Raw genomic sequence first — 21132 nt, forward strand, 5'->3', positions numbered from 1 at the left:
TTTTTGCCCTTGGCCATGGGAGGAAGCCTATAACCCAAACAAGGAACTGGAGACTCCTGTATGTCTGTGTGATCTCTCATCCCTCCTCCCTGTGTGGAAGGCTCCGGAGCCCAGCTCTCTCGGAAGGCCCGCCAGGCCAGGGGTGTCTTAGTCACCAGCTGAGGGAGGCAGGCTTCTTGAGGTTCCAAATCACCAGGCGATTCCAGTGCCTGCCCCTGGGTGAGAACCACTGTCCTGTAACCTTAGCTGGGGAGGCAGGTTAAAAAATTCTTCCCAGATCAATAATGTTCTCCCTGGAGAGGTCCCTGCCAGAACTTCTGGGGCCACATGGTTTCCTGAGGTCACAGAGCCTGCGGACACTTTGTGATGAGCCACACGTGTGAACTTCACGGTGTCCGAGGTGCCCACCTCTGCTGCTGTCCTGACACCTGCTAAAACCGGGAGGACCTGGAACGGCCTCACTCTCGGTCCCCTCCCCACTTGCTCCGGCAGATGAGGTCCCCTAGCCAAGCGACCCTCCCCATCACAGGGACCGGACATGGTATCTGCCTCTCCCCCGAAATGTACAAACAGGCCAAGCACATCCTCCGTGAGAACCAGGGACACCCCATCCTCTCGATACGACAGAGCCCCGATCCAACCCCCTGATTGTGTTCACGCCAATCCAAGTGCAACCCCTGCGTGGCCCCGCACTGCACGGCGTCCTCCTCCCGTGACTCACACACCACCGTCCAGCTCGTCTGTCTGGTGTCAGGTGCATCAGCCACCCCCATAACCTCAGTGAAGGACAGCGGGGGGGAACAGGAAGTGGTCGTAACAGCAGCAAGGGCACCGTGCAAGCTGCATAAGGGCGGGGTGGAGAGAATGGAGAAGAAATCTCCACCTAAGGACCTGGCCCAGCCCAGCCTGGCTTCCCTGGCAACACCTTCACCCCCAGAGGCTCAGAAAAAGGACTAGCGCCAAGCCCTCGTTCCCAGCCACCTCCCTTGGATACATTTATCTCCAACTTATTATCTCTCCCTTCTCAGCAGGGAAAGGAGGATTTTCTGGGAGCGTGGGCTGCATCAGCTTCTTTGTATCTCGAAGAACAAAGAGAACGTGGCTGAAGCTACAGTTCTCTCACTACAAAAGCCTGTGCTTTTTATAAGCACAGCTGTTAAGTCTGCTACTGCACCTCCTCCATTGCTGTCTCTGCCTCTTCCTCCTCGGGTCCATAAGCCGACATTAAAGGAAAAAATATAAATTGGCATGAGTCTGAAGTTGAATCTAAATACTAAGCAAACTATAATAAAATACACGTTCATCAAAATGAAAGAGAACAATTTATGGATAAAACATACAAAGAGCAAAGGTATGAGAACTAAGCGATACCTACTTACTGCACGCATTATAGATTCAAGCCCTTAGAACACTAGGAGATTAAGACATTTTTCTGTCACTCATACACCTGAGAAAATAGAATTATTAATACTGCATCATTATATGTTTAACTCTATCTTCGCGTCCAACACCTACTGCAGATCTACAGGGCTGCCTAGTAAATTTCCACAGATTACCATATATGTAAGCAATCAGAAAACTGGAACAAAACTATGTCTTTTCTACTTTTGTGTCCTCATAAGTGTGCCTTTACGACAGCTTGGAACCAATTAATAAAAGCAGATCAAACGCCCCTCCTCCATCAGACAGTGTGATACCGTTTCTGAGCCGCGTACGGCTCACACGCTGATTTCCGGTTACAGAGAGACACCTGCAAGGTGAGGGGGGTGGAGGCCATCACGGGCTCGGACAGGACCCCCCTCCGCCAGCCCACTGGAACTCCTCTCTTTTTTTTTATTAATGAAGTGAGGGGAGGGGTGGCGGTGATATTTATTTTCAGTTTTCAATTACAGTTGACAGTCAATAGTATTTTTTATTAGTGTCAGGTGTACAGCATAGTGATTGGACATTTATATAATTTACCAAGCGATCCCTGATAAGTCTAGTACCCTCTGGGCACCACAAATAGCTATCACAGTATTACTGACTATATTCTCTACAGAATTTCTATTTTTTTCCCTCAGATCAAAGGAATAGAACCAAGACATACCTGCTAAAAATGCAAAAAGTAAGAGCCTTCCCATCCATTCCCAAAACAGCCTTCCCATCCACTTCCCCGGGGCCAGAGTACTACGGCTGCTTTCAGTAAGGGAAGCGGTCCCTAAAAATTTCTCAGTCTCACCACTCGGGCAGTGCGCTCACGGCACCTCGGACTGAGACAACAAAAGCAGCAACCGCAGCCACGGGCATCCTGTCACCCACTTCCTTCTTTGGACGGAGAAAGACAGATTTAAATAATTTGCCAGTGGCCGCAGAGCAAGCAAGCAGAACAGCTGGAACTCACTTCAAGGCTCCTGGCTCCTAAATCAGAGCCCTCCACTCCGGACCTGCTGCCTCTCAGGATCACTCACAGAACAGGGAGAACCGTGGCATGCAAGGCACAGAGGACCCACCACACTGTCGCAACCCCCAGCCCAGCCCTATGTTCTTGGCCAGTTCTGGAACAATACTCTTGGGTTTCTGAAGACTGGCATGGAAAAAGCAGACCCTGAAAGCCCGGATCCAGCTGGCCAAGGCTGAGTCAGCCCCAGGCACTGACTCGGCGTTAAACGGGACTCAGCGTTAACCAGACTGTCCTTGCGTTAACCACCACCGATGGCGCGCAAGTGTCACTGCTAAAAGAATGCCCAGGAAAAGAGAGTCCTGGACTCGTTGCAAAATCCGGAGGTAGGTTCTCAGTGATGCGCTGACTTAACCTCTTTGTTTTTTTTTAACTCATTTTTAGAGAGAGGGGAAGGGAGGGAGGAAGAGAGGGAGAAAAACATCAATGTGTGGCTGTCTCTCATGCGCCCCCTACTGGAGGCCTGGCCCACAACCCAGGCATGTACCCTGACCGGGAATTGAACCAGCGACCTTTTGGTTCACAGGCTGGAACTCAATCCTCTGAGCCACTGCAGCCAGGGCATGACTTAAGCTCTTTAATATTGCCTAAACCTGCCCATGCCTTGGCCCTCCTCACCTGTGTTACTTCGCCTCCAGGCTTCCCAGTCTTCCCTGTTCTTTGTTGCTGTGACAACAAAGAACAACAAAACTTCTGACTTTTCCAAGATACACCCGTCATCCTCAGAATGGCTGGAGAGCCACCACCATTGGGCCCCCGTTACCCATCTAGGCTCCACCGTCACCCTCTTTGTCTCAGCCACACACAACACACGTGCTATTTTCTCATGTCAGCCACGCGTCCAGGATGCTGCTTAAAATGACATTTCAAGGAAGACGTTCCCGGCCCAGAAGGCTGAGTTAGGGGTCCCCCCCGCATTGCTCCCACAATCATCATTTCTTATCTGTCTCCCTGACCAGTCTGAGTACTCCCTGAGGCATGACCTGTATCTCACTCATTTGGGGTACTTTTCCTTCTTATTGGGTGGATTGGGGTGATGCTGGTTAACAAAATTATATGGGTCTCAGGTGGGCAAATCCCACTCATCTGGGATCTGTGGGACCCAGCCACCGTCTGCAACCAAGGGGTGAGCCCAGTCCGCGTGCTACCTGGGTAAAGCAGCATGGAAAGTCAGCTATGAACTCTTTCCATCTCAAAGAACATTGTCCTCTTATCCACATCATATCAAATGAAAATTCACAATGTGCAACACAGAATTACCAACTCCGTGAGTTTTACATTTTTTCTAAATCCAATTATTCGTGCTAACGGTACTCAGCTGAAACAAGTGAATTAAGAAGAGATACAGCCCTGGCTGGCGTAGCTCAGTGGATTGAGCTCGGGCTGTGAACCCAAGTGTCGCAGGTTCGATTCCCAGTCAGGGTACATGCCTGGGTTGCAGGCCATGACGCCCAGCAACCGCACATTGATGTTTCTCTCTCTCTCTCTCTCCCTCCATTCCCTCCCTAAAAATAAATAAATAAAATCTTTTTAAAAAAAGAAATTCACATTTAAAAAAAGAAGAAGAGATACACTATTAAAAATGGGTCATCCTTAGAGCTAGCCCGGAGGGCCGCCAGGGTCTCACAGGCTGGCTAGCAGCCATTATCGCAGGATGAGGACCGTGGGGTCTTCATCAATACCTGAACTGACCTTAATTTCTTGAAAGAGACATGAAATAGAGAAAGCAATTGCTCAGAGAATTTGCAGAAACGCCCGGGCCAAGCAAGCTCTGACGAACCTTCGATCTGACCGCCGCCAGCTCCATCAGAGCCCGCGCTCCGGAGGCAGGGACCGCGTGGCAGGGGCTCACACCCGGTCCCTGGAGCTGCACGGGGCAGGGGGCAGCACCCCCTCTGTCAACACAGCGTTGGATGAGTGCACTTAGGTAGCTGCTCCTGTCTCAAATCCCCCTCAGGAGGAGGTGGGATAGAGGCACTAAACACTTAGATGCCCCTCCTTAGCTCACAGAGCTGTAAGACATCAGAATCAGGCAGATCCTTACCAACACACAATGCTGGGGCTGACTTTTATGGTCGGCGGATAATGATGTTGACAAAAAGGGCTTTATTAATGGTGTTTTGCTCGGCAGATCATTATAGTGATGAAAAGGATGGGGTTTTTTTAAAAAATAATTATAATCAACCTGGCTGGTGTAGCTCAGTGGATTGCGCGCAGGATGCAAACCAAAGTGCCGTCAGTTCGATTCCCAGTCAGGGCACATGCCTGGGTTGTGGGCCAGGTCCCCAGTAGGGGGCATGTGAGAGGCAACCACACGTTGATGTTTCTCTCCCTCTCTTTCTCCCTCCCTTCCCCTCTATAAATAAATAAATAAAATCTTAAACATAAATAAATAAATATAAAAATAATTGTAATCACATAGTCAAACTCTTGCCAAATCTTAGGGCAAGGGTATAAGCCATTCCCTTAACAAAGCTGCAGCTTTAAATTCCTTCGCCACGTTGCTCTTCTAAGAAAGCCAGGCGGGGGAGCCTCAGAAGTGGGCACTTGGCCAGGGAAGCAGGCTGCCAAGGCGGTGCGAGGCCAGCAGTAAGGACAGGTGTCAGCTGTGGTGAGGGCCAGGCCCGCCCGGTTGGGACAGGTGGCAGGCGTGGAAGGAAGCCGAGGGCTGGCCAGCAGTCACCTGGGCAGGGCAGCTGGCTCAGGGCGGCGGCGAGGCCTGAGTTCTCCCCGTCGGCAGGCACCTCGGGAGCCAGACAGGGGGGCTGCCCCAGGGCCTCCACCGATGCCTGCCTCCTGCGGAAGCCACTTTCCTCCCGACCGGTTTTGGAGGAAGCCCAGTGGCGTGACTTACAAACCATAATCGGGCCAAGGTCTTAAGACACTTTGGAGAGGACTTGAGCTGGCAGAGAACACAACTGAAAGGCAATGAAAACCAGACACAAACATGAACCAGCCTCAGTATTTCCAGGGTTTCGTAACGTCCTCACGATGGCCCGGTCTACAGTCCCTGTGAGAGCATGCCCCGGAGCTGAGGAGAACTGTCGCTTTCCCCCTTCCCTCCTCAGGTACCATCCACGAGCCCACCGCTGCCCCTCAGCCCCTCATGGCTCCCTGGGTCCTCACGGAGCCCCCTCCCCCCCCAGCAGGTCTGCAGCTACAGACAACATCTCCCTGGGCGTCCGTCCAGGGTCTCTGCAGCAGCGTACCCGTCCGGCCTCCCAAACGCTGCCCCAACCTGTCAGCCGGCGGTGGCGCACACCCTGGCCCCTTGCGTTTCAGAACCCCCGAGACGTGGACAGGGAGTCAGGAGAGGTCCACGTCATTAACGGTTTCTGTCTCCGTTTCTGGTCTTTTCCATCAATACAGCCTTCTTAGGTGAATATTTCTCTCCGCCAAAAGGGCATCGGTTGATATGCACAGGTGCACGGAGTGGGCACGCGCCGCGGCTGAGATGAGGTGGACGGGCCTGTGCCCCAGACACTGACTCGGAGGGTCTGTCCTCAGCCTGATGCTGCCAGCTCCCACGGGAGTTGGCACCATCGTGCACCTGAAAATGGCTCTTAACACTCAAGTGACAGGTTTAAAAAGTGGTGAACGCTGAACAAGGTCTGTAGTCTACTTAACAGAGATGCAGCAGTGACGCATTCCCGGCCCCGATGTCACCCTGCAGCCACGTACCACATGATGTCACCCTTGGGGGACGCTGAGGGGCAGGGCACACAGACCCGTGCTATGTTCCTGTGAGTCCATAATTATCTTAGAATAAAAGGTTAAAATGCATTTGCAGTCCTTTCATAAACCGTGTGCCCGAATACCAGGCTACAGATTCTCGTTTTGTCCTCCCTACCACACGAAACTGCGGGCCCAGAGTCGAGTTGCCACTGCCCCTCCCATGCTCCAAGATAATAGTCACACATTTGTCCTGGTTGTCAGCCCCCAGGGAAGAAGTTCTAGGCCTTGCTGTTCAAAACCCCGGGCTAATCGAGCTGATGAAGCTACATGGTTCCTGAAAAACAAAAAGAGCTTGGAGCTTAGGGCTTAGAGTGGGGACATGGAAGTAGCCAGAGGAAAGAGGAAGGGGACAGGGGAGGTGGCTTTCCAGGAGTGGCGCTGCCCAAGTCCTGCCTGCACACAGAAGCAGAGCCAGGGACCTCTGGGGCACTCAGGTGGCCCTGGGCTCTCTGCAGGGGACCAGCGCCCAACAGCTACAACAGGCAGCCGGAGAGGCGCACCGACGCACGCCCACCACGGACACAGCAGCAGAGCCTCCTCCCCTTCCAGTCACCGCCCGAGACGCAGGATGACCCCGAGACCCTGGGCAGCAGAGGGTCCCCGAAACACTTCCCCCAGGGCTAAACTTCCTGACAGCCATGAGAGGGGGAGGCCCAGCCGATGTAATGACATCCAAAGAAATAGTGGAAGCTGCCTCTCCTCGCACGCAAGATGCAGGAACCAGATCCAGGCCTGCTGAGCCACATCCTGCCTGTGGCTCATGGAGCGCTGGGCGCAGCGGGAAGCTGGGGAGCACGGCCGTTTAAACACCGCAGGCCAGGGGGAGAGAAAACGTAAGCATCCGGGAACTCTCCTCTAGAAAGGGTTCAACGGAGCCAGAGTTTTTGTCCAAAAGACTTGGCTTTTTTGGGTTGTAATGTCTAGCAGGACCTACCAGGGTGTGTCCAGTACTTTGAAAATCAATGTTGAAAAGGTCAATGCTAACAAGGTAAAACACTGAGATCTAACTGGCCTGTTAATTACAAGAGCGCCTGTCTGAGCCTGCGGGCCCTGTGGGTAAGGTGTGACGACAAACAGCCAGACAGCCGTCCCGGCCTCACGTCTGCGGACAGACCCCAGGCCACAGAAACAGACAGCAGGCTCTGAGAGCACGAAACGCGGCTTCTAAACATCGGACAGCTTTTGCCTCCTTTTTGCATTTTCAACGAACGCCCCTCTATATTCGATCCCAAAGCGAATCATGTTATGATGTCACTTTTCATCTGTCTACTGACAAAGCATGGGGCTGTTTTTGTTACTGAACTGAATCAAAGTCGGTCAAAGAGCATGTGTCACTTCTCAAATGAGAAAAAGCCAGCATCTGTCTATTTCGGAACATGATTCAAAAGCTAAAAAGTGAGTTTGATAGTGCAATGTGAACAGTACTTTCATCTTAAAATTTAAAAACTGCTTTTTCCTTTGTCACGTTTTTCATCACAGCCCATGCAAAGCAACAAAAATGATTCTTTTACGTTCCTATCAGAATTCACAAGGCTACAATTCACTTTGGCCTCACAATTAAAAACAAAAAACAAAAAAAAAAAAACAGTAACAAAGAGAACCCGCAGGCTGGATGGCTCAGCATGCCCCTGAGCTAGCCCGGCCCAGGGGCCGAGAGGCGGGAACAGATCCTGCCCCTGACGGGGAGGCAGGTCTGACCCCACAAACGCCACCTCCTCTCGGACCCACAGGAGAAAGGGATCGGGTGTAACGTTCTTATCTTTGCCTCTCTGTCTTAAAAGAAGCAAACTGAATCTCGACATATAAATCAATAGTATTGTAAATGCATCAGGCAATTCGTGCCAAGTTCAGAGGATAAAAACAGATTTTTCAATTATAAGATGATGAACCTGTCCCTATATTTCATTTAATTTTATTATTTCTCTCTTTTTTAAAATTTTATTTTAATTATTGTTCAAGTACAATTTTCTGTCTTTTACTCCCATCCCAGCCCACCCACCCAGCCCTCCCCACCTCCCTCCCATTTCCACAACCCCTAGTTTTTGTCCGTGTGTCCTTCATACTTGTTCCTGTAAACCCTTCCCCTTTTCCCCTGAAATTCCCTCCCCTCTCCCCTCTAGACACTGTCAGCCTGTCCTCTAATTTCTGAATGATACAGGCTGCCGTGAAACCCCATTTCACTTCTAGGTCAAAATTAAAGATTTCATCTTTCTTTAAAATAAAAACATAACTTCAAAGGGCCTTAAATTGTGCATATTTTGAAATGGCAATCTTCAAATACGAGGAGTTTCCTGCCCTCAGCCCTCCCGGATTTCAATTCCTTAAGACAAAGGCGGGCTGGTGCCCACGCCCCAAACCCCCACTTTCACGGCACGGTTGCCAGTCTCGGTGCCCTTCCTAGTCGCAGCCCACGTGCTGGGAATAGGGGCCCACCACCCACACCGCTGCGGAATTGATAACGAGGTAGAAGGGCAGACCATCGGGGTTCAGGAAACAGTCTTGGCCACAACCGCACCGAGGACGCGGAAGCTCACCTTGTAACTCTGCCAAAGGGGGGAGGCGCAGCCCAGCGCCCACAACCCCACCTGCTCAGGCTCCCTCTGCACCTGGATGCCCCTCACCTGCCTTCCCAGCCACACTCCTAGAATTCCTGCATTAAGACGTCCATCTGGTCCCCCATTATCTAGCTTGGCGCTTCCAGAACCCATCTTCTCCCCCCATCACGTTCCCCCACCCTTTGCCCTGTGGCTGCTGAATCGGAGCCCCGCCCGACTGGAACAGGCCTCCGCTCCCCTGAGAGTAACGATTCCCTGGTTGGATTTTAACTGATCTCGGTTCCCCTCCCCAGGGGCCCCCTGTCTATCCTCAGCTCCTACTGGCTTCCCATAAAACAGCCTGCGCGCCGTGTCCCCAGCGGGCAGTGCTCTTGGTGGACGTGTGCTGGGAGCCTGTCATTCATTGCTCGTGACCAAGGAATAAGGTCCCTTGTTTCATAAAGAACAAAAATTCAACCCAACCCTAACAGCACAATGACAAGCTAGGAAAGTCCTGTCTAGACGGCCCCCCAGGCCTGGGTTCAGGTGCTTCCCCGGGCTTCCCTTCAGCCCTGCACCCACCTCCAGCCCAGCAGTTAACCCATCACATGAAAATGACCTGCTTCTCCCCAGCTAAACTCCAGGCTCCCTCCTTGCATCCTCACGCTGTGCCCAGGAGGATCCCCAGCAGCCGGGAGGGGCCCCGTGCATGTTTGGTGAACAGGACCCAGCCCCGCGCAACCACGGTGAGACAAGCCAGCACTCACGTTCTTCTCTTGGGATTCGGCGACGTTGTCCTCATCCTCCTTGTCCTCCTTTTGTGCCTCATTTTCGCCACTTTCTTCAGCTGTCTCTGTTCCCTGGTCATAAAGGAAACCCGCTGTGTCGCTCATCTGAGATAAGCGTCCCAGGAGACGCCGGGCCACAAGTGCCGCGGTGTGTCCTTACTAGGACGCGCACCGTATAAACCATGCGATCGTAACCTCCTGTTCATTAGGTCACTGAGCGACTAGAGACGCGATCTTCAACCTTTGTCATCTCCTGGCACACACAAACTAGTAAAATTCTGTGGCACGCCAAAAAACATATTATACTTCTTGCCAATCTGATTTTAAAAATTAGGTACAATTTTGATTTATTCATAACAGATGGCTATTGTTGTATTGCTGTTGTCATTTTTTTATGTGACAATCTAAAGGAAAAGAGGTCAGTGTCCCTGACCAAATAGTCAGGTGTTGCCTATTTTAAAAACCCTCGCATGCCCCAGTGTGCCACCACACAGTGGGTGACAATTGCCATACTAGAGTACAGGGTCACCACCCATCGAAACTGCGGATTGGAGCTCTTGGTGAAATTCAACAGATCTGATTCACGAGCACCGTAGAGTAATAAACTGTCAAATGAGGAGTTTCAATTTACCTATTTAAGGCTTACAAAGAGAATGCCAAAGGATTCGATGTTTAGGCAAGGTTTGTTTTCTGTTGTTCCTGTGAGAGGGAGGCTTTATAATTTTAGAGATTTTAAAAGATTAGCTAGGTGATGAAAGAAAGAAAGAAAGAAAGAAAGAAAGAAAGAAAGAAGAGAGAGAGAAAGAAAGAGAAAGAGACAGGAAGGAAGGAAGGAAGGGAGGGAGGGAGGGAGGGAAGAGAGAAAGAAAGAAAAAGAGAAAGAGAGAGAGGAAGGAAGGAAGGAAGGAAGGAAGGAAGGAAGGAAGGAAGGAAGGAAGGGAGGGAGGAAGGAAGGAGATGGATGGATGGATGGATGGATGGGAGGGAGGGAGAGAGAGCGGGAAGATGGATAGGTGAGTGGATGGATGGACAGATGGATGGATGATAACCCAGAATGACAGATGATAGACAAGGTGGACCGACAGACGTAGATACAGAAGGACGAGGACGAAGCTGACACTCTGAGGAAGCTGGGCTGCAGCAAAGTGGTTCGAGACACCAGCTCTTACCTCCGCGGTGCTCGGTGCCTCTCCCGCGACGTCGCCATTGGGGAGGGAAGACTCCTCCTCCGTCGGCTTTGTCACCTGCGTCATATAAATTGAAAATGTTTCGGAGTATTTTTTAGGATAATAGCTTGCATTTGAACATCATTTAACTGTTCAAGTTTTTTGTCTTTGTCCCTCATTTTATCTGTACAACACTGTGACCTCAATAAGGAGGACAGTCACCACCACTTACTCCAGAGAGACAAGAAAATAAAGGCAGAAAACATCAATTACAAACCAGAGTAAAAGGGCTGGGTCTATACCGCCTGCTTTATGCTCTTTTGATTAACGCAGCTACATATTGGGATTAGGGTATGAAACAATCTTTTGTTCATTATTTGATGCTCTGTAGTATCAGTTTTATTGTCACTTGAATGCGGAGCTATTTTAAATGGTGTACATTTGTTTCTCCAATTTTTATGTTTCCCTTTCAGATTGTAAGTCTATACATGGGCTAAGCATGCAGTCTGCTAAAACATCCTTTTTTGAGATTTATGAAGGTTTCCTGACCAAGTGACCAAGTGTATGACAACTTTGGAAACTGTTTAATAAGTAAAAGAGGAAAATACATTCTATTAATTCTATGTATTATTATTATTCTTGCGTGTGTGTATGTATATCCTGAACATATCTAAAATATCTACTAAATTAAGTTTGTTCATTATATTTGTGTACATGTTTAAAATAGCTCCTGATACCATTTTCTATTACATAACACCCCCTTTCCCTAGTTAATGCATTTGGCTCTGACTTCCTCTTTATCTGACGTTATTAATTCTACTCCAGCTTCCTTTCTGGACCTATAGGCCTGTTGTAGTCTCCTCCTTTTCCTTGCGTTTCTATTTGAAGGACTGTTGTACTGTGCCCTTATGAATGACGTGCGGCTCAATCCCTGTTACACTCCAACCTCACCGACAACGCCCCCTTGCAGAACAGCCACGCGGTACCCTCTACAGCCCAGTCCTCCAACACACGGTGACTCTGAACTCGGGGCAAAACATTTTTAATATAAATTAAAAAAAAATGTTAAAGGGCAAAACAAGAATGGACCAACACAAGAAGATTCTAGAAGGAGCTGACACTTAAAAGAGGAGGAGGATTTGCACACCCGAGTTCACATTACTCCCAACAGCCAAGAGGTGGCACAGCCCAAAGGCGACCAAAGGATGAACGGAAAAGCAAAGTGGGGTGTATCCACACGACGGACAGCATCTAATTGAGGACCAGAGAGAAACGAGATGCTTTTTAAAGGAAGAAAGCTTCAGATAAGTATGGAATAACAACACAAGGTTTAGCGCACATGTCGTCAGAGAGAGAGACGACAAGGAGAGACGACAAATCCCCATCCACACACAGTAGCCTCATGATATATGTGCTCACAGATATAGTATGTCCCCTTTTCCACCTGGCCCCTTCCACACTCCGAGATTTTTCCAGGATAGTTGGACATCCTTGATTTCACTATTATTACAATGACAACAGTGAAAGTGGTTCTCAACATTAGCAGCATTTTGCATTCACCAGGGAGCTCTCCACCCCAACCTGAGAGTGTAAGGCTTCATGGATCTGGAGGCAGCCCTTCCATTTGATAAGTTTTTGCTTTCCATCTTTCAGGGGTTCGTCTCCAGTTTCCGGTCCTCGGGCAGCACCCTCTCTGGCTTCCCTGCACAGTCATGAGACAAAGAGCTGCAGGGGCAGGAATCAGCATTGTCTCCAACCGGAAGGCCCTCCCGGATCGCTCTAATGATCCTCTCTTCCTGGGACTCCTGTGAGTCACTCACCAGGTCCCCTGTGTTGGAGACCTGATTCTTGACTCGTGACTACTCCTCGTGATTCCTGTTTCTCTAGGCTTTGGTTCATGTTCAAGGTGTTTCCACTGCTGGTCCTCTTGAACGAGAGTGTGGGCCTCGATGGTGTACGTGTTTTGTTGCTCATCTTGCAGTTGTAAACAAGGAAATTCCAGAACATGTTTCCGCCCCAGATTCATGTTTTTTATGGATATCACCCGCGTTTCTCCAAGTCTCCCTCTGCCTCCTCCCTTCAGGCTCCTCCATCTGCAGGCCTCGGAACTGTCTGTTCTCCCTCCGTCACGTGCCTGGGACATGCTGCCCTTATTTAGAAAGTTTTGCCACCCCTCAAAAGTGCTTTCAAGGGGAGCCCACTAATCATTTCAGAAAATGAGTATCAGAACTTTTAATCACAAGTCATTTGGGGCTGAAAATGGTGTTATCCAGACAAACTATCGGTGTGTTAGTCACCAGACCTGGATGCATCCTCGAAACCCAACTTCAGCTACAAGATGCCTCCGGGTCTCTAACAAGATCTGAAATCTCTCTCTCTCTCTCTTTTTCTTAAGATTTTATTTATTTACTTTTAGAGAGAGGGGAAGGGAGGAAGAAAGAAAGGGAAAGAAACATCAATGTGTAGTTGTCTTTCACATGCCCCCTACTGGGGACCTGGCCCACAACCCAGGCATGTGCCCTGACTGGGAATCGAACCAGCAGCGCTTTGGTTGGCAGGCCAGCATCAATCCACTGAGTCACACCAGCCAGGGCCTGAAACCTCTTTGGAGCAATGTCGGTATTGCTGCTGTGATGTCAGAGCTTCCTGAGGGGGCTCCCACAAGGACAGCACCCACTGGGACACACAAGTGCTGACACTGAAGAGTCAACCCCAACAGCATTCAGTAAGTGTCACACTCTGACATTGTCATGACGGGACTCATCTCTGCTAATTAGGGGGGATAGCTCTACAGATATAACTGGGTAGTTTCCATTGGTATCTCAGCAATACTCCCCTAAAATAATGCATAAAAAAGACACTGATCCTAGTGCCTTACGGCCTGGCATTTGACAATGACGGAACCTGTTATCAACCATAACTTCAGTTACTCGCTTTAAAGGTCATGACTTTCCTTCTTTCATTTCAATCTAGCCAAAAATGACACGCAATCAAAGGTTTCTGTATTCATTTTCCAGTATGATTAGGGGGCTCTCGTGGAAAGCAATTCGGAGCAATGGCAAAACGAGTTCAATAAGCGCAGCACGTTTCAGGACAGTGGTTCTCAGCTGGGGATGCCCATCACCTACACACGTAGTTGTATTAACTTGTGGGTGTCGGGACCTGCTCCAGACCTACTGCATCTCGTTACTCGATAGTGTCGATATATCCCTGCCACGTACGGCACGAGTACGCTTAGCATTCACGGTATACTGCATGGTGCATATGCCTGACATAGTTGCAGTATAGAAGGTGTCTAGATAATTGTGTTAGAGCAATAATTTTCCTGCATTCGTCCATTTTTACCAATAAGGTAGAATGTTGGCTGTCTTCTCCGAAAATACCTTCGAAAATAGCCTTTCTGATTATGTTTGTAGACATTTTATCTAAAACTTTCTTGGATTGACTTTTTATTTTGTTTGCACACCACCAAAACCGCCCAATTTTCCTGTCGGGTGCCTTATTCTTGTTATAGTTCATCAAGCCTTTCACACCTGAAAATTATCAGTAATGAATGAACCACAGTCACCTTGGGTCTCTGGTCACCCAGGGATATTTTTCTGAGCTTGTTTTACGTGGATGCTTCCCGAGAAGCTTTCGCAATCCTAAGTCAGGGTTTCCAGAACTGTGGTCAAGGGGCAGATGGCTTCATGAGACTCCTAACCTAAGGCCCAGTGGAACAAGAACTACGTTCACAGGACTCAGTGAACCGATGAGGGAGGATGGTAGCTTTTCTTTGCAATATTGTTGACATTACCTTAGTGTTCTATTTTCTAGATACATAAGGAAGCCCTCTGTCTTCCCTCTTAAGCTTCTTATAAATCATAACAACGTAGTCGACTCTACAATTGTAAGTTGAAAGGAAATGTTTGTAAATGATATTCTCTCTGCCTGACCCCTCCAGACTTTAAAAATTCTTTTTTTTTAAGATTTTATTTATTTATTTTTAGAGAGGGAAGGGAGGGAGATAGAGAGAGAAACATCAATGTGCAGCTGCTGGGGGCCATGGCCTGCAACCCAGGCATGTACCCTGACTGGGAATCGAACCTGTGACACTTTGGTTCACAGCCCACGCTCGATCCACTGAGCTACGCCAGCCAGGGCTAAAAATTCTTACTGAACGCTTTTATGCTTTATGGCAATAGAGTTGTCTGCCCTGGCTCAGGGAGAATCCGTGTTCCCTATTACTAGGGCAAAATTGGAAACCAGTTATGCAACCAAGGCCTCCAGTGGAGCATGGGATTAAGAATGATGCTCATTTCATCAGATGTGGCCAGATGCTTGTAAAGAACGAAAGTGGACTTTATGGAGACAGAGCGTACTTAGAAAGCCCTCCTGGGAACACGAGCCTGCTACTTGGTCGGGCACAGCCTGCCGAAGACAAGAAAATTTTTCTAAAAGCAATAATGCTCCTTATGGTACTTACTATCATTTTATGAGGGTACATTTCTACGTAATTGTCAAGAGGGTCTATTTTTAGCCTGAGGGAGATTAATTTCCTTGCTGACTTCCCCACAATGTTGTTTACTACAAAAAGCCACTGTGACAAATAATATCATCTCCATAAATCAAGTGCCTGTCTTCCCAAAGGATAGCTGAAGGACTTTCCCATGTGCGCACATAAACACCTACAGCCCCAAGCAAAGCTGGCAACACCCAAGGTCTTAGCAAAGGCCCGCCGGCAGGTCTCATCAATCCCTCCTCCAAAACAGACCCTGAGATCATCCACTCCTGTCGAGTTCCATCCCCACCACCCTAGTCCGAGCCGTAACATCTCATCTGAATGACTATCATAGCCTGACCCCTTCGTGCCATTTATCCCACAGTAGCCAAAACTAAAGAAGGAAGGTTCCTTTACTCCTGTACTCAAAACACTTACAGTATCTCCATCGCCCCTAAGACGGGGTCCAGGGCGCTGCCCGCCTGCTGCTGCCGGCTCCCGGGGGGCCCTCCCCCAGCTCCAGCACGTGGGCCCCTGGCAGGCCGTAGATCTCCCCAAGCTCCCTCCTGCCTCAGGGCCTTTCCACTTGCTCTTCTCTCGGCCTGCGACACTCTTCCCTCCACCCTCCAAGACACAAGTGTCCCGAGTGTCCCCACCAAGGAACAGACCTTACGACGAAGGCGCCACCTCTGAAATGCAATAACTCAACTCACGTGACCCAGTTAACACACTCCTATACCCAACTCCAACACCAAATAAAAAAAGATGAAATTGCATGGAATACCCTTTAGCACTTGTTTTACAATCTTTTTTTAATTTTATTTTAATCATTGTTCAAATACAGTTTTTTCCCTTTTACTCTCAATCCAGCCCCCCCCAACCCTCCCCACCTCCCTCCCATTACCACCCTCCCCCTAGTTTTTGACCTTGTGTCCTTTAAGTTTGTTCCCGTGAACCCTTCCCATTCTCCCCTGAAATTCCCTCTTCTCTCCCCTGTGGGCACTGTCAGCCTGTCCTCTATTTCAGTGTCTTTGGTTATATTTTGCTTGTATCTTTGCTTTGTTGTTTAGGTTCCTGTTAAAGGTGAGATCATATGGTATTTGTCTTTCACTGCCTGGCTGGTTCCTGTTTTACACTCTTAATAAAGTGTATGTAACGGGCTACATTTTAAGCTGGCCAAAGCCAGCAAGGGATTCCATTAAAAGGGAAGGTGTTTGCCTCTTACATCCCCTTAACCAGCAGTGGAGTCTACGTGTTACCACCTGGGGAAGGCGTTCGGGCTGGGCCTGCAGGTGCCAGCCTAAGCACTGGGACACCTCAATGTCATTACCGGAAGACTGCTGACTCATGAAAGACACGCGCCTCTGAGACAAGCCCATCTCTCCAAGGTCAATTTGGGTTGTTTCTCCTACAGTGAGAATTAATTTGGGCTCCGTCATCACATAGCTCATTAGACATGAAGCCGGGCACAAACAAGCAAACAGATGAATTACGAAATAAACGAATCAAACAGACGTGTGTTCGTCTCGTGTCCACAGAGAGTCCTGCACGGGGCTGTCGGCAGAGGTGAGGAACGCAGGGGTCACCGCAGAGGGGGAAGGCTGGGTGATCGTCACTAGATGAATTCGTGGCATTAACTTCATTGGCACAATTCTTTATTTAATAGCCATAATTATACATAATCAAAGATGAAACCTCACCAGAAGGGGAAAAAAAACTAATGAAACTTACCTTGTTCTTGAGTCTAGATCTTACTTTTTCCCTCTTAGCCTAAAAAGGCAGAGCTTAATTTATTGTAAATAGAACGAATTAAAGTAGGTGGTATATCATTATAAAATTAACTAATATAAGATATATGAGAATTCGTAACAAAATTTCCTAAACACAACCTGGGAACTCATATTTTTACACATTTAATTAGCATACTTCAAATTACTGAATGCAATGATATTTCTTTTTTAAAGGTACTGTCAAACTTTCATATTTTGTATAATAAAGTATAATGAAGCAAAAATATGAAAAGCATAGTTTTGCAATACGTGTCAATAAAAACTTTGCATTATCTCTATACATAAGAGTTTGTCAGAATAGGGAGTGCATTGAAATCATGTTGATTTAAATGTCATCGTTTATTAAACAGTCTCGGATGCTGATTTCTGCCTGCAGGTGTGACGGCTGCACTGGGCCCCAGCGGGGTGTTCAAGCCTACCTACCTGTGAGCCTGGCGGGGGCGCCAAACCCAGGAACGAATAGATGATATTCTCTTCTTTTGCAGAGAAGAAAGAGTCAAAATCCTGGAAAAAAGAAACAGAATGTTTAAACCTGTTGCACACTTGTAAGCCAGGATACCCACCTAAGTCGATCTCTTTCTTATTAGCCGTTAATTTAGGTTATGTTGGTTTGCTCCGCCAGAGATGACTAATCCCCAAAGTTAAGAAGTCTGCCAGCTTCACATTTGTTTTTACACGCTTTCAATAAGACTACTGCAACACAGTGAGAATTCGCTCGCACACACACCCACACTGTCCATGCTCAGGAATTGCTAAACACTCAGATAGGTGTGCACAGTAAAAGGCTTCTCCAAGAGTTTCACAGCTTTAGCTGGTTCCCTTACCAGTTGGCCCTAGGAATTTGGGGCTGATCAGCAGAGACCAGAACAACACAGGCTTCTTCTGCTGTCGTTCTAGTAGCTCCCGAGGGTGCAGACTCATCTCAGGCCCTTCCGATACCAGGAGCCACAATATCACGGACGGCTTGGAGCAGAGGTTGTTTGGGCAAAATGGAGGAAACTGTGATCTAAAACCGAGCAGTGGATTGAAAGCTGCAGCTCAAGGAAGCTCCGCCCCCAGCTCAGGCCCCGCCCAGGGGTCAGCTCTTCACTGGGGATCCAGCCCTAAACCAACTCTGCAGTAGTGTAGTTGTCAACAACTCAGAAGAGTTCCATTTTTTTTTGTTTACCAGTAAAATACAAACGATCTTCCCCCAGACTACTTTATTACAGCCAATCTTTGTCACCAGGGCTGTGACGCAGCTTCCACAGTGTCGCAGAAGGGCTCACGCAGAATCAGGAGCCTGGGCGGCCTCGCCTGAGCCAGACACCACTCAGGTCAGCTCAGTGTGTTACTGCGGACCCCACCCGTACATGTGTCAAGAAACCTAAAACCACATAGGGGCCACTGGCATTGCAGCACCTGAAAAGTGGCTGAGGAGGCTTAGACGACCCCTGAGATAACTCCCAATTCTCAGGTTCTAAAGTCCTTTGAGTTTTTATATGTTCCTCCTTTCCAACAATTTGATTTACAGGATAGAATCTGTAAACTCTGAAGAAGTGGTTTTACGGTGAAATGAACCATTAAATGCACCCAATAAAACCGCCGTTGCAGTCAGAACGTCCAGGACTGCGTTTAAACCACTTAGACACATTTACGCACATTCATGTATCTTGCATCCATAGTGAGACTGCACTTCTGCAGACCATTCCTGATAAATGGGAGAACGACCCTGTGTCTCTGGGGTGCACCTGTGACCACTGCCGGGCTGATTAGAATTCCTTCCAACTAAAGGCATATTGTGTTTGAACAACTGTCCTCAGTTCTTCAGATAAAAAATAAGGAGCCTAAACTAATCCTGAGAACTTCTGAGTCATCATTTTGTTGTTTCCATCATGCTGTAAATCTCCAATAACTGCTTATTCACAATGGACCTACCATCCAGATGTTGGATGGTAGAAACAGGTCATGACCTGAAACATGTGACCTTCAAATGCTGCCTCAAAAGTCATTGCTTTAACCGATTTCTGAGAAACACACATGCAAGAAGAATTTTCCAAGAAACCCAAACTCACCCCACAATACTGTTCTTCATTGAAGATCTGGGGAGGCAAAGGAATCCCGTTCTGAGGTTTTTTCTCTCCAGGAACATTCTCTCTCATCCACCGCCTGTTGTCCTCATCCCCAGCTATGTCTAACTCCTTAAAGTCGATTTTATTAGCTTCCAAAAAGCCCACCACTTCTTGTTGTTTTTTCCTAATCTGGTCAAAAGAAGAGAAAGACAACTATTAGACTGTTTTTTTTAATGTTTTGCTTACATTTACATAAATTAAACCCTTTATCCAACTATACTATATATACACAACGGAAATAATTTTGCAAAGTATTTAAACAAAAAAAAAGATAAAATCATGCCTCTTCATTCTAAGGATAAGCAGAGTGATTACTTAAATTCTGAAGTTTGAAACTCATCAATGTCTGAAACTCATCATGGTATAATTAACCCAGTAAAAAGAGACATGCTTTCATCACAGCTTTTGTGTGAGATCGTCAAAGTCCTTTTCTTTGCTAAGCTTTAAGGCCGAAAAATAAATAAGAATTGGTTAAGAGGAAAAAGGATGATTGGGAGAAGACCAAGAAGAGAAGAGAAAAATGACAATTGACTATGAAGCTCAAATACCAAGTATGCACACATGAAGAACGCACTCAGTCCCAGTTATGAAGACAGGAACATGAGTCGCATTGAACCAAAGGAGTTCGGTAATACAGGTAACCAACAAATCCCACGTGAAGGAGGTCATCGGCAGGGGAAGGACAGAGAAAAAGCCAGGGAAAGCTGGGGGACGTTTCTCCCGGCCCCCACAAAAGTAACGCAGTGAAACAATTCTGCGCTCCCTGAGATTTCCCCCTCCCTGCACATGCCCAGCTCTGAAGGCCACACCTTTTCTCAGCCGGCGTCCACGTCCACGCGACTGACTGTTCCACCAACTGCCACTTCTCATGCAGGAGGCCATCTTTAAAGCTCAGAAACCCTTTCCAGAAAGAATTATAACAATTTTCTCTCTTCAGTCAAAGAACTCTCTCCCAAAAATGCATGATGCCCTCTTTTATAAACACTGGTGAACAGGTCACAGCAGACTCTGGACTGCAGATTTTAACAACGTCTGGGAGAAACTTCCAGAGCACAGGGGGGGCAAACAGAAGGCCCAAGGGCGGAATCCAGCCCTCCACCTTGTTTTATCGAGCCCAGCACCTTCTTTCTACCCAGAAACAGTGCTGAGCTCTCGCTTAACTGTTAAGGAGCAGTTACATGTACACAGTCCTAAAATTACATTCAGCCCCTTGAAGGCAACCTCGAGGCTGACGTGGCCCCTGGTGAAAATGAGTTTGACATCCCTGTTCCAGAGTGATCAATTGAATGATCAGTCAACACTTGCTTATTGATTGTCTAATCTGCACTAGACATTGTGCCAAGCTCATCATTGGAAAGGGTCATAAGCTGTGTATTTAGATAAAAGGAAAATATAGAGAACTCGTTGGCACAAATTAGATGTATAACAAGATAAATATAATAAAGAGGCAACATATGGTCATTTTTTAAAACTAAGATTAAAATTTGAAGTATTGTTGACATGAAATATCCAATATCTTAATGTTTAAGTCCTGTGAATACTGTCTAATGATGAAATCAAGACATTAAAAATGGTTTTAAACCCGATTTCTTTCATGGAGGTTAGTATGCGAACAAAAATTATTTTATTCATTTTTGCCAAAGTGAATGATTCTATCAACGACTTCAGTATTGAGTGTTTCTTTCTTAATTAAAGGAAAAGTAAGGTACGTGTAGATGTTTAAACCCTGGATGCTTAAGCCCAGATTTGTTTGGGGTGGTGTATTGATTGTATATGTTATGTTCATTATAAATATAATATAAACTAATACTAATTTTTAACATAAAATAAATTATATATAAATTACATATACACATACATATTAATGGTAATCACACATTTACTTTTTAATTAACATTTGTACCATCAACATAGCAAGGATATTGCAAATAAAAGCATTCTCCTAGATTAATAAATTAAATGTGGCTGGTAGCCACCATACAACACTTCAAATCAGTAAGAGTTGTACCAAGTGTGGGCAAAAAATAAAAATAAAAGCCATACAGAATGATGTGGAATAATGGGGTTTTTCTTGAGCTTCCGGCGTCA

The 21132-nt window shown here is 47.4% G+C and overlaps 1 protein-coding gene across 1 annotated transcript in view; it reads right to left on the bottom strand.

Moving 5' to 3' along the window:
* SH3BGR (SH3 domain binding glutamate rich protein) overlaps window positions 1-21132 on the bottom strand; it is a 29867-nt gene that overhangs the window by 4029 nt on the left and 4706 nt on the right. Inside the window, exons 2-5 of the mRNA XM_045852481.1 lie at window positions 18988-19173; window positions 17357-17437; window positions 10667-10741; window positions 9477-9569 (exon numbers count right to left, since the gene is read on the bottom strand). Coding sequence (XP_045708437.1) covers window positions 9477-9569; window positions 10667-10741; window positions 17357-17437; window positions 18988-19173 — 435 coding nt within the window. The remainder of the gene's footprint in view (window positions 1-9476; window positions 9570-10666; window positions 10742-17356; window positions 17438-18987; window positions 19174-21132) is intronic.

The sequence above is a fragment of the Phyllostomus hastatus genome, unplaced genomic scaffold (genome assembly GCF_019186645.2).
Source record: "Phyllostomus hastatus isolate PE091 unplaced genomic scaffold, TTU_PhHast_1.1 phas_contig_948, whole genome shotgun sequence".
Classification (NCBI taxonomy): Eukaryota; Metazoa; Chordata; class Mammalia; order Chiroptera; family Phyllostomidae; genus Phyllostomus; species Phyllostomus hastatus.